Here is a 17,808-nt window from a genome sequence, read left to right as displayed (position 1 = left end):
TGGCGGACGCCTGTAGTCCCGGCTACTTGGGAGGCTGAGGCAGGAGAATGGCGTGAACCCGGGAGGCGGAGCTTGCAGTGAGCAGAGATTGCGCCACTGCACTCCAGCCTGGGAGACAGAGCGAGACTCCGGCTTAAAAACAAAACAAAACAAACAAAAAAAACAAAAAAAAAATCTGTGATCTTCGGCATCCTCATATGGAAAATGGCAGTAATAAGCCCAACTTTGCAGGGTGGTTTGGAAAATGAGGGGACGTTTGTAAAGCTCACAATGTGGCACATAGTAATTGCTCAATATGTTTAGATAAATATTAGGTCTCTCCCCTGGCCGCCTGCAGTGCTTTATAGTTGAGTGCCCATGGGCAAGTCTGGTCTCAGTTTACCCATCTGTAAAATTAAGGGGCTTGACCAGCTCTTCACACACTGTAATTTGTATCAGGCCTGAAAAGTCTCTGAGTCTCTGATTCTTTATGTTGTCATCATTCAACAATGCTGAATTGAATTAGCTCCAGGTGAAAGGTGGAATGACCACAGGTATCTGGGTGGCCTGGGTGGCCTCCATGGCAGAGTGACTTTTGACTGGGCCTGAGGAACAAGTTAGAGGGATTCGGGTAGGTAACAGCCTGAGTCCTTCTGGCCAGGAAGGTTCAGCCCAAGCCTACATGGAGTTCTAAATAACTAACCAATTCCAGAACCAAGCTAGGCGCTTGTGACAGGTTCAGACTATTGTGTTATTCAGCTTCCTTTTGGTGAGAAACAGCAGAAACCCTATAAAAACCAGCTGGAACCCTGTAAAAATCAGCATGAAAGAGACTTCATTGTCTCATTAGTCCTGGCAGTCAATGGGATAGATCCATACACTACTGGATTGAGGACCTCAAATGATGTTGTCAGGGCATTTTATCTCTACATGTTTCTGTTCTTCTTGTCTGTCTTTTTGAATGTTGGTCTTGTATTTTTCCTCCTGTTTCTGATAGACTTTCTCCACCTGAGAGCCACCCTGGATCTTGGCAGACCTAGGCTTGCAGACTTTGGCTTACAATGCCATAGGGATACAATACAGTGCAATACAGTACAATACAATACAGTAGAATAGAATAGAATAGAATAGAATAGAATAGAATAGAATACGATGCAATACGATACAATATAACAGAAATAGAGGTCTCCTCTCTCCCCTTGTCCACACATCAGTCCTGTAGAAGGGCTCTGATTGGAATTTGTTAGCTGTGTGCTCATTCCTTGGATGAGCATATGATAGCATGTTAAATGGCATGCTGCCGTGCTCAAAATACAATGCCCTGGACGATGCGGTCACCAGTGTGATCGGGAGCCAGGTGGGCATTGTGATTTATAGTCTGATGATATCTATGTGGAATGCAGAAGCTGCTGTTCACCGACACAAAAAGATGTGCCAGACAAAAACAAACCAACACAACCTGAAGAGATGCTCATGACAGGAAGCTCAGCAATAGAAACAAATCCCTGTTTTGGCCCAGTTTCCTGTCCATTCAGAGATGCTTTGACTCTCCAGAGACCACTGAGAAGCACAGCAGTGTACCGCCGGGTCTCACCTCCAGGAATTTGACTTTTTTTTCCTACTAGTAGCTTCCTCTTTTCAATATCTTATTCACAAATATTACATACCATTGTCTATCACTGATGTTTTTCCAGTGTCAAATTCCTCACCTCCACTGTGCTTTCATTTCTCCTGCCTGCAAAACTCCAAGTCAGCCAAACCGCCCCATTTCTCCAGGCTTACAACTGGACTTCTGGGCACTCCAGGAGGTAGTCACAGGTCTGCACTAGCAAGTGCTACTATAAATTCATGGCCTCCAACTTCAGGCAGGCCCCATTCCCAGGCAGCTCTTTCATCTACTGTGGAGGCAGTGGCCATTTTAGAACATCCTCCACTTGCTGATTATTCTGTTTCTCCTGCAGATCCATTCTCAACCTCTGTCTTTTCTGTGCCCTGATTGTCCAACCTCTACAGACTATCGTCTGGCTCCCTTGGCCTCTGGCTTCCTGTTGGGCTTGGCCAAGGGAAGCACCAGCAGAAGAATGAGAGGGCAAGAGGAGAGGAAAGTTGGGCTGCTTATTTTCCGCCTTCCTCCCTTCCTCACCATGCAGTCTCCACAGCCTCACCTCCTATTTGTGAAGGATAAAACATGGTCTGTCTAACTCTGAATGGGTAGCATATCTGTTTAAAAGATCATACTAGCTGGGTGCAGTGGCTCACGCCTGTAATCCCAGCACTTTGGGAGGCTGAGGCAGGCGGATCATGAGGTCAGGAGATTGAGACCATCCTGGCTAACATGGTGAAAACCCATCTCTACTAAAAATACAAAAAATTAGCTGGGCGTGGTGGCGGTCAGGAGGCTGAGGCAGGAGAATGGCGTGAACCTGGGAGGCAGAGCTTGCAGTGAGCTGAGATCCGGCCACTGCACTCCAGCCTGGGTGACAAAGTGGGACTCCATCTCAAAAAAACAAACAAATGAAAAACTTGAAAAATAGTATTTCAGGAAGAAAATGGATTAAGAAACTGATTAGTTTGTCAAACATTGTTAACGCCAACATTGCACAGTTACTTTTTAGTTATAACTCACAAAGGAAATCACTGGGAAAATTTAAATATGGTACATCAGCACTTAATAGAAGGTGCTATGGTCAGAATGGGCATCAAGACACAGGAAGGCATGTTTCATGCACCATTGAGGCAGAAAGCAGTGTCTTAAGAAGCTCACGGCCAGAAGCAGGTCTTAGGGTTTGAGGCAAAGAGAATTCACATATAGTCTTATTATATTAATAGAAGAGTCTGTGCTGCATTATGGGAAAATTACTTGCCCTGGTTTGAGTTGTATTTTCATCCCTACTCCTACTCTCCCTTCCCCCAACCCACCTGGGACGATCTGTACTAATCCTGCTAACCACTATTTGTCAGGAGGAAATTTTATATAGAGAACATATGTATTTGACAAAATCAGGCACGTTTGGGGTGGTATGGCCATAGATGAAGACATATGTAGTCTTTAACAGGCATGCAGCTCAAGTTTGAAGAGTTGCTATTTTTCAAGTAATGAAAATTATGGAATAATAGTGAAAGAGCATGGATTTTGGAATCATTCAGGGATAGGTGCACTTAGAAAAGTTACCAAAACTCTGTAGGTCTCAGTTTTTTCTGTACCACTCAAAAATTATGCCTTCTCCACCCTGTTCAGCCACTCCATACACACAGTCCCCGCATATGTGCAGACTAAAGCCTCAAACTTCGATGTGCATACGAATCAACTGAGAAACCTTATTAAAACGCAGATCCTGATTCAGTAGGTCTGGGGTGATTCTGTGTTTTTTGTTTGTTTGTTTTGTTTTGATGAAGTCTCACTGTTACCCAGGCTGGAGTGCAGTGGCGCAATCTTGGCTCATGACAACCTCCACCTTCCAGGTTCAAGCGATTCTCCTGCCTCAGCTTCCCAAATAGCTGGGATTACAGGCAGGCACCACCATGCCCGGCTGATTTTTGTATTTTTTTTTTTTTTTTTTTGAGACAGAGTCTCGCTTAGTCGCCCAGGCTGGAGTGCAGTGGCGCGATCTCGGCTCTCTGCAAGCTCCGCCTCCCGGGTTCACGCCATTCTCCTGCCTCAGCCTCCCGAGTAGCTGGGACTACAGGCGCCCGCCGCGTCGCCCGGCTAATTTTTTGCATTTTTAGTAGAGACGGGGTTTCACCGTGTTAGCCAGGATGGTCTCGATCTCCTGACCTTGTGATCCGCCCGCCTCGGCCTCCCAAAGTGCTGGGATTACAGGCGTGAGCCACCGCGCCGGGCCTGATTTTTGTATTTTTAGTAGAGACAGGGTTTCACCGTGTTAGCCAGGATGGTCTCGATCTCCTGACCTCGTGATCCGCCCGCCTCGGCCTCCCAAAGTGCTGGGATTACAGGCGTGAGCCACCGCGTCGGGCCTGATTTTTGTATTTTTAGTAGAGACAGAGTTTCACCATGTTGGCTGGGCTGGTCTTGAACTCCTGACCTCAAGCAGTCCGCCCACCTTGGCCTTCCAAAGTGCTGAGATTACAGGCATAATCCACCACGCCCTGCTAATTCTGCATTTCTAGTAAGCTTCCAGGTGCTGCTCAGGAAGCTGGTTCTTGGACCACACTTTGAGAAGCAAAAAACTCTGTGTATGGATAATCTGAGTGTGAAAAGAAAATGAGCCAATGTTGTTTTGTTTTTGTTTTTTCATAGCAACTGAAAGTCCCACAATGTGCCCTAGCCTTTTCCAGGACTCCTTACAGGAATGATGGAAGTGCTGTGAGCAACTCTGAGGAGTCTGCACCCCTGCAGATGCTTGGGTCCCTCCGGTTGCTTCATTCTTAGTGTGGTCAGGTCTGCTGCCCCTACTGGCCCTGTCTCGTGCCTTCTCCTAATTTATGTCGTAACTAATCACAGCCCCTTAGCCCTCTTATGGTGCCTTAAATAGTTATAGGGGAACCTCTATGCTTTCAGTCTCCTCACCATTAACCAGCCTGTGCAAAGTGTATCCTAAATCAGGCCACTGACATTTTGGAATAATGAGTTCCCTGGTGATATGGCCTAAACTTCACAGGTACTGGGTCATCACTGTACAAATCAGCTTTTGGAAGCTGGAAAAAAAAAATTGGGTCAAATGCTTCAATGTGCATTACATTTAAATAAAACATGTGTGGATACTTTGACACATTTAAAAAACACTCTAGGTGTTAAAATGAAAATAATATAACAATGAATGACAAGATGTTTCATTTATCACTTACTATGGCTAGATGCTTTATATTCAATATCTGTAATCCTCAAAGAAACATTGAATCTGTATTTTTCTCTTGTGCCAGTGGGGACACAGGAACTCAGGAGCAATAACTTGCCCAGTTTACACAGCTCATGTACAGCATAGCCCGGGTCCACCCACCTCTGTCTGATGCCTGTTAAACACCTTCTCCCCCTCCAGATCAACAGCTCTCTCAGGCATCCTTTTCATTAGACAACCGCTTCCCTAAACACATGCATTGTTTTAGTTTTGCTATTTACTTTCTCATCCCCAATATTTGTGGTTTTTATTAATGAGGTTCCCCTCAAGGCAATGTGATCATCATGTTGGAAAATATTAGTGAGAGGTTTCTTCAAAATATTCAGTCAAGTTGAAACCCTAAACAAAATGATATTCTTCTGTGTCAGGTGTGGGTGAGAAATGAAGTCATTGCTTTTTTTCTACCAGGTAGCAAGGCAGTATCAGTGTATAAAGGGTAGGAATAATGCATCCAAAATGTGGGTCGTTATTTGTTTTTTCACTGTAGGGCTGAAGAAATATTTAAGTTTGTTCTGAGTCACACATAGCCTCAGTGTGTTATTTTTATTGGGAGTGATTGAATTTTTGTGACTGAATTTATTTGAGTGATTGAATTATGAGTGATTGATCAGTCCCTAGGATTGAAACTAAGGCAATGTGACATAAACAAGAACTGGACCAAAGGAATCACAGCATCAAAACTCTGACAAGGGAGAAATGAATTTAGATATTGGACCCCCAAAATAGATTTTGTGAATTAGAAATGCCCTTTGAGTCTATTAGTAAAGGGCCTTTCAAGTTTAAAAAAAAAAAGATCTTTGAGAACATTATAGCAATAAAGGGCACTAGTTGGGCCAGGCTTACTGATAATCTGACATTCCGAATGTTTCCTGTAAGATCACAAAATGTCATCAATTCTAGTTGCCTGATCATTATCACAACTTGTCCACGTTTAAAAACAAGAAAGTAATTACTTCTCATTTTACACACTCTCTACTTTTCCTTTTTGGGACCATGCTCAGTTCTTTGTCTCTTCCAAAGGAGAGGAGGTGGTGAAGAAGCAGATGATTTATATAAGAGGCTGCTAGAGGCCCACAGAGGATATTATTTTTTTCTTGATGTTTCTTTAAAGCAGTGATAGCAAGGACAGCATAGCCTTTAGCACATATTTTGCTGATGGCTTCAATGTGTTTTCTTTATTTGCCAAACACTTAAATATTTTTAGAGAGAGTTGCTCCATGCTTTATAAATAGCGATGTTCTAAAACTTACCAAGATGCACTGTGTTTTCTTTCAATGATGATGTTCTAAAAGAAATGTGTGGCATGTTTATGCAGCAAAAATGCTGTAAAAATACAAAGCAACTCCTTACACAGTGATAAGTATGTAAAAGGCGATAAAGATGACCAACAGTAATTCATGTTTAGCAACTTAACAGGAAGGAAGAAATCTTTTTTCCTTTGCCTGCACCAGGTGGGTAAGGAAAAAATCCAAGGCATTAGCGGAGCAAATAGCCAGTGTGCTACCTACTAATACCATTAAGTGAGAGTGAAAGAAATTGATCTCTCAAAACATAGTTAATGCACAGAGTTCTTTCATGGCTGGAAGGATTCCATACTCTTTGTGTAGGAAAATACCCTTCTCTATACTTTTGGGTGGTGGTCCTTGAGTCAGCAGCTGGGGGTCCTGGAAGGAATATATGGACAGTGAAACACAGCATCAGGGTTTGAGTCCCTGAAAGCTGCTTAAAGTAGAGCAAGTCATACAACCCATCTGGGCTTCCATTTCCTCATCTAAAAATGGAGAACGAAATGAGAATACATGTAAAAATGGTTCAGATCCAAAACTAGATGGGTATTAGTTATTGTGATCATTATTGTTGTTATTCTGACTGTATATAGCAGCCTGGTTTGAACTTCTTCGTGCTGAGACTTGGAGGTCCGTATCCTCATGCTCCTCCTGCTAGGCTCTGCCCATCATGGTCTATATCTACAACCTGCTTATCTGAAGATGTATGTGTTTCACTTACTTGGGAATAGTCTGATGTTCTACCAAGTTCAGAGGATGCAGGGGACATTGGAAACAAATGTGGATCATCTTAGAACGAAAATTGAAATAATTTTACATTTTACACATCATGGTGGCCAGGAATACAAAAACATCACTCATTCCTCAGTGTGTAGCTCATGAAACCTTAATTCCCATTGATTACTGAATAAAAATTTTGGCAATTCAAGATAAACAGTCACCTTTGAAGGTAAAAACTCAGTCATTTTGGATTTTCTCCTCGCCTCCCTTCTCCATAGGGGTGACCTGTGTTTCTAAGGGTCTTACGTATTATCTAAGCCGGGGCAGAGCACCTGGTCTCTGTGCCATCCTCAGTCCTCAGGGGCCCACACTACAGGGCTGCTAACCCATGCCCCCAGGATGAGACTTTCTCCCCTCACATCTGTGGGCCTCCAGGGCCCCATTTGTGCCCTTTGTATCCCCTTGATCTCGACCCCAGCTTTCGCAGCTGCTGGCTTCCTCAGGCATTCCTGCACGACTTTTGATGGCAGGGACCACTGCTAGAGAAACATTTGGCTGCTGTCCCACATCATGCTGGGGGGATGTGTAGGATGATTATACCTCCTGGTTTGCAGAAGACTTTGCCAGTTTTTGCCTGTTGTCTCTATGTGACTATTAATAGCACTCTTCATGCTCGAAAGTGTCCCAGTTTCGCAGTACATTCTACAATTGCTCAGGGTACAGGACTCAAGGAGGCTGCCCTCAGGCCTACATTGCCATAATCTTCCACTTCGCTTCCACCTGGATGCCTCCTTGGACAGGGTAGGTCAGGCCCAGTGGCAACTCAAACCTTATCCAGTCCACTCCAATCCTTTCATCCTGCCTCAAGTTTCTTTTTGGCCTAAGGGAAAGGAGAGAAGGAAAGTAATACTTACATAAGCAAATATTATTCTCCACTCCATGCCTTTATGCTCTAAGCTTTCTCCTTACTATTTTTTTTTTGTGTGTGTGGTTATTCTACTCTTTTAATAAAAACATATCTGTTCAAACTGTAAGGTACTTCTAATCATTCAGTCTTTTAGGACGCATTAGAAAAAAACATACATACTAATGAACAGTGAGTTTAGGCACAGGTTCACATAGTTTGTTTCACTTTCAGGAAATCCAGAACCTCTAGGAAATTATTAAATTATGAAGAAGTTACATTTAATAAGCTCTTTCCCTCAACTTTGGCTAAATGCAACCATTTATATAGCTACATTTAGAAAACTAAATGTAGAAAACTAAATGATCATGGAGCAGAAATGTAAAATGGTATATTTATTTTAATCTTTACTGAAAAATGATGTTTAGGGGTGGGGTGGCTCACGCCTGTAATCCCAACACTTTGGGAGGCCAAGGCAGGTGGATCACCTGAGGTCAAGAGTTCGAGACCACCCTGACCAACATGGTGAAACCCCGTCGTCTCTAATAAAAATACAAAAAATTAGCTGGACATGGTGGAGCATGTGCCTGCAATCCCAGCTACTTGGGAGTCTGAGGCAGGAGAATTGCTTGAACCTGGGAGGCAGAGGTTGCAGTGAGTGGCGATGGTGCCATTGCACTCCAGCCTGGGCAACAAGAGTGAAACTCTGTCTCAAAACAAAACAAAAAGAATGACATTTACATAAAGCTCTTAATATAGCTACCTGGTTAAAAAACAAGGTGAATCAATGCTATTGCATATGTCCTTGAGCTGAGAAATTTCTTACTTATGGAGTCATGCTCAGGAAGCAATACTTAAAATCTTAAACTGTAAACTCTTAGCATGCAACGTTTTGATTTTTCCTGTATCTTGCAAATTTCTCAGTGCCACTAAATATATTGTCTACTATTTCTTCTTAAAGAACTAATGTTCATAAAAAGGATTATCATCGTCATCCTCATCTGATTCAAAATCAACCCCTTTTAATAGCTGGCTCTGGGACATGTTTTTGCTGGATGATGTGCTGGACCACTTTTGATCTGTCTATGAAGTGGTAGGAAAAATGTCTTCTTCCACGTCTGATTCATCTACCTCAATCACCTCTGAGTAATTCTTAGTGACATTTTGGGAAGGCTGCTATCTTGTAGATTTAAAGGCATCTGTAATAGACATATTTCTAGATGCTGGCACAGTAGTCTTTGAGTTCTTGCTATGAGTAGAAGTCTCCAGAACAATGCCTGCTCTTCCTCTTTGAGACCCTCCTGTGATGCTGAATTCTGTCCTCTTCCTCCTCTTCCACCTCTTCCTCAACCTCTTCCTTTGTTGGTTGCTGCCGAGATGCTAACATCAGAGTCATTAGCCATCTGTTCTGCTAAATCTATACTCATAAGGTCATCAGCACTAAAGGCAGAAGCAGGTTCCTCTGATTGAGATCTGGATGTCATCATTTTCACTAGTATTTTTTTGTCTGTTTTCTCTGAAATGACATACTTCCTCATTTATTTTATCTTCTAGGGCATCAATATGATGCTCTTTAAGAAATTGTTGTGTTTTTTACAACTGGTATGTCACTAATTCCTCAGTGGCATCTTTCTCCTCCTTGTCCACAAATTCTTGTACTGCTTCACCCATCCCTCTTTCTGTTAGCAGTGAGAGTAGCACATTCTTCTCTGCAGTTTGAAAATATTGTTTTACAAGATCTTCTACCCTTAAAGTTGTTCCTTCTGAAGAAGATTTTGTGGTAAGTTTCCTAAAGTTGATCTCTTCTCCTGTTTTTTCCTTTTGTTCTCTATGCCTGAAAAATGGATAATGTCTTTTGGATTAGCTACCAGATCCACAAATTTCTGACTAAGGCGAAGAACGTTGAAATGTTCAAAACCTCCACTGTAGTCCACTCGCAGTGGTATAAAAGGCTTCTCTGGCTAGCGAGAATTACCCAGATGTTCCCGTTTAGCATTTTCAAGCATTTCTTCAATCTTCGCCACACAGAAGCTTTGTATGGTTTGGGTTACTTTACGATTATCTGGGTTAAAAAATGTCTGGATGATTAGCCAGAACAACATCCTTCATGAAAAACTACTGCACTGTGTGAAGAGGAATTTTCTGCATATTCGTTTTCCTCCCTTTATTACACAGAAAACCAACATGTTTCTTTACAGCTTCTCCTGGGGAAAGAGAAGTAACCACTAAGCTTCCAGGTTGTAAGGTATAAAACAGTTGTTGTTCTTTTTTTTTTTTTTTTTTTTTTTTTAGATGGAGTTTCACTTCAGTTGTCCAGGCTAGAGTGCAATGGTGTGATCTCAGCATCTCAGCTCACTGCAACCTTTACCTCCCAGGTTCAAGTGAGTCTCCTGCTTCAACCTTCCAAGTAGCTGGGATTACAGGCATGCAGTACCACACCCCAATAATTTTGTATTTTTAGTAGAGACGGGGTTTTACCATGTTGGTTAGGCTGGTCTCGAACTCCTGACCTCATATGATCCACCCACCTTGGCCTGGCAAAGTGCTGGGACTGCAGGAATGAGCCATCGCGCCTGACCTGTTGTTCATTTTTAGTTGGAGCTATTTTACACTCATATGCACGGCCCCAGATAAGAAGATCAATGAAGTCATCCAAAAGTTGTTCTGGACTGAAGTTAGTACTTCCATGTTTACTCCTGTAATCACAAATAAGTTAAACCAAGAGTTCTCATCTTCTTTTGATCTCAACATCGTTACTTTCTTATTGACAAACATTCGATAGAGCCTTTCATCTGGAATGGATCCTAAATCATATAGTGCAATCTTTGTGCTTCCTTTCTGAAGCAAAACCAGACTAATGTTTATCTTCTACTTGGACATCGAACGTCCAAAGTGATTTACAAACCCAACACAACTTAAAATGTCCAGGGCACAGCGTGCATGGGCCCCCATGGGATCATCATGATTGTCATGAATACTAAACACTGGAATTGAGATGTTGAGATTGCCATCTTGATAGCTCACCCATGGAAACTTACTAAAACCAAAGTCGACTGATTGATCACTGAGAATTTCAAACTGGACAGGACTATCACCCATACAACATTTTCTTAATAACTTGAGGCAGGTATGTAATGTTTTCTTCGAGGGCTTATTTTCATGAAAAAGATCACCACCTAACAAAATCCACTTCATTTTCCTGGGCAAGTTTTAAAATTTCATCAAGTGTTACACACGTGTCATTTCTTCTGACCGCATCTTTCTGCATAAATCCAAGATCAATATGTATTGCAACTAAGATTTTAAACAAGTTTTTATCATCAAGTACTTCTGCAGGACTCATTTTTATGGTCAGTCAAACTCCTCTGTGACCAAGTTCTTCTCCAAGAATCCCTGGGTCCTGTGCTCAAATGTCAGAAAATTCACTCTATTCCAAATTCTAGAAATTCCCACTCCTGGACTCTTCAAAGCCCCACCCATTGGGACCCGAGGCTGTCTTCTTTCCAGGAAGAAAGGGTGGGATCTGTGAGAAGAAAACAGCACGGTCGGACTTGCCTCTGAGAATCCACAGGGCCATAAACCTGAATTCTGTCCTTACTGTTTTAACAGAAGTTTCTGGAAATCAAACAAAACAAAATCTTTCTATTTCAGGTTTCTGGACCTGCCACTGGCATTTAAGATATCTTGTTGATGTTAAGGGGAGAAACCTAACATCATGTTGAACATTGCTTCAGGATGCTGAAGGTGTGTGTGAGAGGTGGACTAAGGGCAAGTGAAAGGGGGCAAGGTAGACATTAAAGGAAGCGAGATAATCCAAGAAAGAAAGAAAGAGAGAGAAAGGAAGGAAGGAAGGAAGGAAGGAAGGAAGGAAGGACGGACGGACGAACGAACCAGTTGGATATAAAGTTGACAAAGCAGGTTGGAGGTCTTTAAAATCAGTTTGGTGGATTTCAATATTATTCTCGGGTACAAAGGAGCCACTGAAGGATTTTGAGCAAGGGAGAGAGACATATTTAGATTAGATTTCCCTCATCCCATTTTTTAGAGGGAAATACATGTGTCAGGTAGGTAGATTGAATAAAATTTTGGTAGAATTAGAAACGGAAAGAACAGATAAGGATTTTAAAGTCAGCTTTTATAACTGTACTCAATGAGGTAAAGAAAAATATAATTGCTGTGAATGAAAGATAAGCAATCCCATTGGAATAATGGAAACTATAGAAAATAACCAGATGAAATTTTAGAACTGATTAATACATTATTTGAAAAATTTTAAAAAGTCACTGAATGCACTTACCAGGATGGAGATGACAAAGTGAGCTTGAAGACAGATCAACAGTATTATCTAATCTGAAGAATAAAGAAACAAGAATGAAAAAGATGAACAGAACTCCAAGTACATGAGGAACGATATTAAAAAACCTAATACATGTGTTATTGGGGTCTTAGGGAGAGGAGAAAGAGAGACTGTAAAAATAGTGCCCAAAACTTTCCCAAATTTGGTGAAAGACAGAAATTTACAGATTCAAGAAGCTCAGTAAACCTCAAGCACATAAATACAAGAGAAGTCTAGGCATATTATTGTCAAACTGATCAAAACCAAAGATAAAGAGAAAACACAGAAAAGAGCCAGCAAACCCAACATACTAAGCCAGGCCTGGTGGGCTCATGCCTGTAATCCCAGCACTTTGAGATCCGGAGGCAGGTGGATTGCTTGAGCTTGGGAGTTTGAGACCAGCCTGGCAACATGGCAAAAACCCATCTCTACAAAACATATAAAAACTAGTCTGGGAGTGGTGGCACGTGTCCCAGCTACTTGGGGTGCTGACTTGGAAGGATCACTTGAGCTTGGCAGTTTGAGGCTGCAGTGAGCCATGTTTGGACCGCTTCCAGCCTGAGTGACAAAGCAAGACCCTGTATCAAAAACCAAAGAAACAAACGAAAACAAAAAAGCAAAACAAAACAACCCCTAAAACCTAACATACTGCACACAAGGCAAAGTGGCTTGACTGATCACAGACTTCTCATCAGAAAATATAGAGGCCAGAAGACAATGAGAAACATTTTTTAAAGTGCTGAAAGGAAAAGAAAAACACCCAGAGGAAATATTCTTCAAGAATGAAGTTGAAAAATGATATTTTTAGATAAAGAAGAATTTGTTGCTCTTAGATATGTAATGCTAAGGAAAGTTCTTCAGATAGTGGAAAATGATAATAGATGGAAACTTGTATCTTCAGGAAGAAATAAAGAGCATCAAAACATGGTGAATCTGTGAAAAAATACAAAACAACCCTTTGATTACTCCATACCTACCCAGAAATATTCATCCTCCTACATCTTCTCAGTCCTAGCAAGTGGCTCAGGCCACGATCCTTTGGGACATTCTCAACTCCCTTTATTCTTTTGTATTACTTTTCTTGTACCAATCAACCAGGAAGTCCTATCCTTTCTACTTACAAAACATATATACACATTGACCACCGGTGTTCACCAACCTGTTCTAAGCTACCCTCATCTCCACCAACATCATTGCAATAGCTTCCAAATCACCCTCCTTTCTTCTTCCTTTGACTCCCAATGACCTGCCCTCAGCACCGTAGCCAGAGTGATCTTTTGAATATGTAACTCTGATCATTTCACTCCTCTGTCATAGCCTTCTAGAAGCTCTCCATCTCAGCTGGGGGTGGATACATCATCATTTTTATATTTATATTTAAAAATGTATCATGAATCTAGTATTATATCAGTACGGGTACTATAGTGTACAATAATGTATTGTGTATTTCAAAATAGCTGGAAGAGAAGAATTTCAGTGGTTCTAGCATAAAGACAAATATTTAAGGTGATGGATGTCCCACGTACACTGATTTGATCTTTACAGATTAAACGACTATATTAAATTATCACATGTACCCTGAATAGATGTACATCTATTATGTAGCAATGAAATATACATATATCATTTAAAAATGACACATCACTGTGATTTTTATGTATATTTGAGAAGACATTCAAAGGACTGAATGATTTTACTATAATAAAAAAGTTCCATTTTCATTAAGTTATTTATGTAAACAAGATTTCTCACAACACATACCTTTAAAAATGAAAACATAAAGAGAATAGAATTAATGCTTAATCCTACCTGTCTCAGTCTCCCAATAAATAACATACCTCCATGAACACATGACCTAATTCAGAAAAAATATCGCAGCCCTATACAAGCCATTAAAAGACAGATTTTCAAAAAAATTTATTTTTATGTTAAGCAAAGTTTATCAAAATTTATAAAATCTGCATTTGATCAATTATGTCTGATTATAGTTGTCAAGATGACACAATCCCTAAGATATCTGATAACACTTAATCTTATGGTCATAACAAATAATTTAAATTTTTATTTATATTAATACTTTCATTGCATCAAAATTATTTGACAGGGTCATCTGTAAGACACTGTCAAGCATACAAATATTACATATTAAAATAAAATTCTGGGTGAGAAATTGACTGGAAAAAATTAGTTCAGGGAGAAAGAGGAAGAACGTTAAATTTCCAGCTGCTAAAGAAGAGCTTGTTCATGAATTTTTAAAATGGATAATGATAGATATCAAATAGCTATGGGATTTAAATTTCACTGGATACACTTAAGATAGTGATGTAACCACTTTATTTAAAAATAATACTATGTACAATATGCTAGATGTTGCATCCTTTGCAACTACGGTCATGCATTCCTTAACAACAGGGTCACTTTCTGAGAAATGCCTCCTTAGACGATTTCATACTTGTGGGAATATCATAGAATGCACTGACACAAACCTAGATGGTATAGCCTATTCCACACCTAGACTATATGGTACAGCCTATTGATACTAAGCTACAAACCTGTCTAGCATATTGCTGTACTAAATATTGTAGGTAATTATAACACAATGGTAAGTACTTGTGTATCTAAATATAGAAAAGGTAATGGTTGTACTACACCATTATGATAACTATGATGTCACTAGGTTATAAAAATTTTTCAGCACCATTATAATCTTATGGGACCACCTTGGTGTATGCAGTACGTCATCGACTGAAATGTCATCATGTGGCTCGTGACTACTTAATTTATGATGAAAAATGTTGTTTGTATACCTAAAAGTGTTGAAGTTAATACTTAGTTTTCCAAATTTTTAAAAGGGAAGCAGAAGCAGAAAGTTTAGATTCTACTGATGCAATGGTTTCTAACCTGGAGAATAAATATTAATACTTATTGAATGTTAATAATGCTAGAAATTGTTCTAAGTCTCACACATCTATTGTTAAATGTTTATAATAAAGATATAAGTAGTGTTCTCATTACTCCTGTGCACTATAAAAAATCCCAAAACTTAATGGTAGTGATAAAGCAAACATTATATTTAGCTCACAATTTTGTGGGTTAGGAATTTGGGAGGGTATGAGTTGGTCATTGTAATTTGGGATGTCTTTTGCAGTTGCAGTCAGATGTTGGCCGGGACCGCAGTCATCTAAGGATAGTGCCCAAGCTAACTGTTGTCTGGAAACTCAGCTGGGGCTACTGATCAGAGCACCTGCAAGTGGCTGTCCAGCAAGGCAATGTTAAGGTAATCGGATTCCTTACAGAATGAACATTCCAAGAGTGGTGGGTGAAAGCAGCATGGTCTTTCTGACTTAACTGTGAATGTTACATAGTATCAATTCCACCACGTTTTACATCAAAGTAGTATGAAGCTCACCCAGATTCAAGGGGCTGAGAAACAGACCCCACCTCGCAATGAAAGGAGTAAGTAGATAATTATCTCTATTTTTATAGATCAAGGGAATAAAGCATACTGGAGTTAAGAAATTCGTCTAGGATCGCAGAACTGGTACATGATGGAATTAGGATTTGAACCCAAGCAGTCTGACTCCAGAGCAGAGCTCTTAGACACAACATCCCTGCAAACCAAGGACATTGGGAAGCCCTGTGTCTCCTTGGCTGAATGAACATAGTGCCCTTTCCACAGTTCCATTGCAGAGCCCCCTACTGAAACATCTCCAAGAATATAAAACTGGGGGGATTGTCTCCAGTCTGCACTTTGGGGAGTCTGGTTGCTATGCATTTAATGTTGCCAGAACTCCTCAATGACTCAAGGGATGGGAGCAAAGAGAGAAGTTGAAGAGGCTGTGTCGCCTGCTGGTGCTAACAGTTCCTGAGACCCCACAGTGTCAGATGGGACTGACCCTGCTAGTTGATATCAGCTGCCTCCTTTGATACATGCTTCAGGCTGCACATTAGTTGGTGGTCACAGTTCTAATCCTAGACTATCCTGAACACTGATATCAAACAGCTTTTACCCAAATATGCAAAAGCCCACATAGCTGATACTTGGTTAATATTGATATTGGTTAATTAACAGCCATAAGGATCCTCAAAGACCTTGACAGACTTTCCAGAAGAGCTAACTGCACTTTCCTATCTCTTTAAGAAGACATGCTTCTTTCCTCCTTCCTCTCCTGCTCTTCTCAGGGGCTCTAAGGCCTTGCTATACCTCTATAATTTTTAACCTACGGTCTTGTCATGGAAAGAAAAATTCATGAACCTTCCCAAGTTCTTTACATGCAGCAGACACTGAGACAGTTGATCCAGAAGAGACTTAAGTTGATTGAGGGGGAGGGTACCTGGTGCTTAACGGGTCACTAAACAACTCTGTGATAGACCCCTAGGTGGACCCTGACATCATTATCTCCTAAACTAAAACAGAGTCAGATCCATGGGTGTGTGGGGGTCAACCCCATGCATCTTAACCATAGGCCATCAACTTGGCTTTCTTTCTTTTTCCCAAACTAGTTTTCATGTACACTGGACATACACATACACATCCATGGACATACAGGCTCCCACCATTCCCTCCCACTCTTCTGTTTTTTCACACCAACTTTGGCCTTCGTCTTCCCAATTATCAGGTAATTCTCATGGCTTCCATTTGTCAGAAGTGCTGGGAGGGGCAGTTACTGAATCAGTTATGAGGGCTTACCATTCTCACATTAGGAATGAAAGAGTGCCTGACATACGTTATGTGGTTCACTGACATTCAAAGAAATATAAAATAAATGTAAAATGTTAAGGTTTACACAAGAGAAATAATCTTCCCCTTGCATTGATACTGTTAAACTTATTTGAGGAAATTCACATGAAAACTTTTAAAACTCCAAAGGGACTCTAATCAGGAATGGCTAATGAGCCTCCAGAAATCTTTTATAACCTAACATGATTATCAAATATAATTTACCAAACCTATATGACCAAAGGTTCAGAGTTGTCATTATTAAATAAAGCAAAAGTCCTAACTTTGCAGAAGAAACAGCCACTGCCAAACTGCAGTATTACAAAGTTGTTGGGAGTTGTTTTTAAAATTTCCATGTTTCAAGATATCACAGGTAGTGGCCACCTTACCTCTTCATTAGGAAAGGTTAGAGATACATTTTCATCCCAAGCCACAGACTGGGCTCAATTACAGCTTTGTGGCAGGATAAGGTTAAGAGAGGTGGAGTGGGCAGGGACGAGGGAGGGAGACAGAAGCAGAAAAATCAATTCAGATTACTTTGATGACAGTGACTTCCAGTCTTCTCTGAAAGACACAAATCTCCACGATGCTGGCAGCCCGGACAGGGGCAGCGGGGAGTCAGATCTCAGAGGAGAACACCAAGTTAAGGAGACAGTCTGGGTTTTCGGTAGCAGGGAAAGACAAATCTCCCAAGAAAGCCTCAGAAAATGCTAAAGACAGCAGCCTTAGCCCTTCAGGGGAAAGCCAGCTCAGGGCGCGTCAACTGGCTCTGCTGCGCGAAGTGGAGATGAACTGGTACCTAAAGCTCTGCGACCTGTCCAGCGAGCACACCACCGCTTGCACCACGGGCATGCCGCACAGGTAAGCTGCCCCTTCTCTGCGCGGGCTTTGGGAGACGCCATTCGAAGGTGCTCTGGAGAGCACTTTGATTTCTTTTCCTGTGCAGCTGGAAATCTTAACGGCTCTAATTGCCTTGGAGATGATTGGCACTTTAGAATGTGTAACCA

At 41.1% G+C, this 17,808-nt stretch overlaps 1 protein-coding gene and 1 pseudogene across 2 annotated transcripts in view; one reads left to right on the top strand and one right to left on the bottom strand.

Moving 5' to 3' along the window:
* Positions 1–8,674: 8,674 nt before the first annotated feature.
* LOC105552401 lies at positions 8,675–11,328 on the bottom strand (annotated as a pseudogene).
* Positions 11,329–17,246: 5,918 nt separating this feature from the next.
* Positions 17,247–17,808, top strand: part of KCNAB1 (potassium channel, voltage gated subfamily A regulatory beta subunit 1) — a 434,134-nt gene continuing 433,572 nt past the window's right edge. For both annotated transcript variants that reach the window (XM_011998051.1, XM_011998048.1), the window contains exon 1: positions 17,247–17,662. In XM_011998051.1, the coding sequence (XP_011853441.1) occupies positions 17,388–17,662 (275 nt within the window). In that variant the 5' untranslated portion in view covers positions 17,247–17,387. The remainder of the gene's footprint in view (positions 17,663–17,808) is intronic.

The sequence above is a fragment of the Mandrillus leucophaeus genome, unplaced genomic scaffold (genome assembly GCF_000951045.1).
Source record: "Mandrillus leucophaeus isolate KB7577 unplaced genomic scaffold, Mleu.le_1.0 Scaffold554, whole genome shotgun sequence".
Lineage (NCBI taxonomy): Eukaryota > Metazoa > Chordata > Mammalia > Primates > Cercopithecidae > Mandrillus > Mandrillus leucophaeus.
Note: the sequence above shows the minus strand (reverse complement) of the source record. Positions and strands in the feature narration are given on the sequence as shown.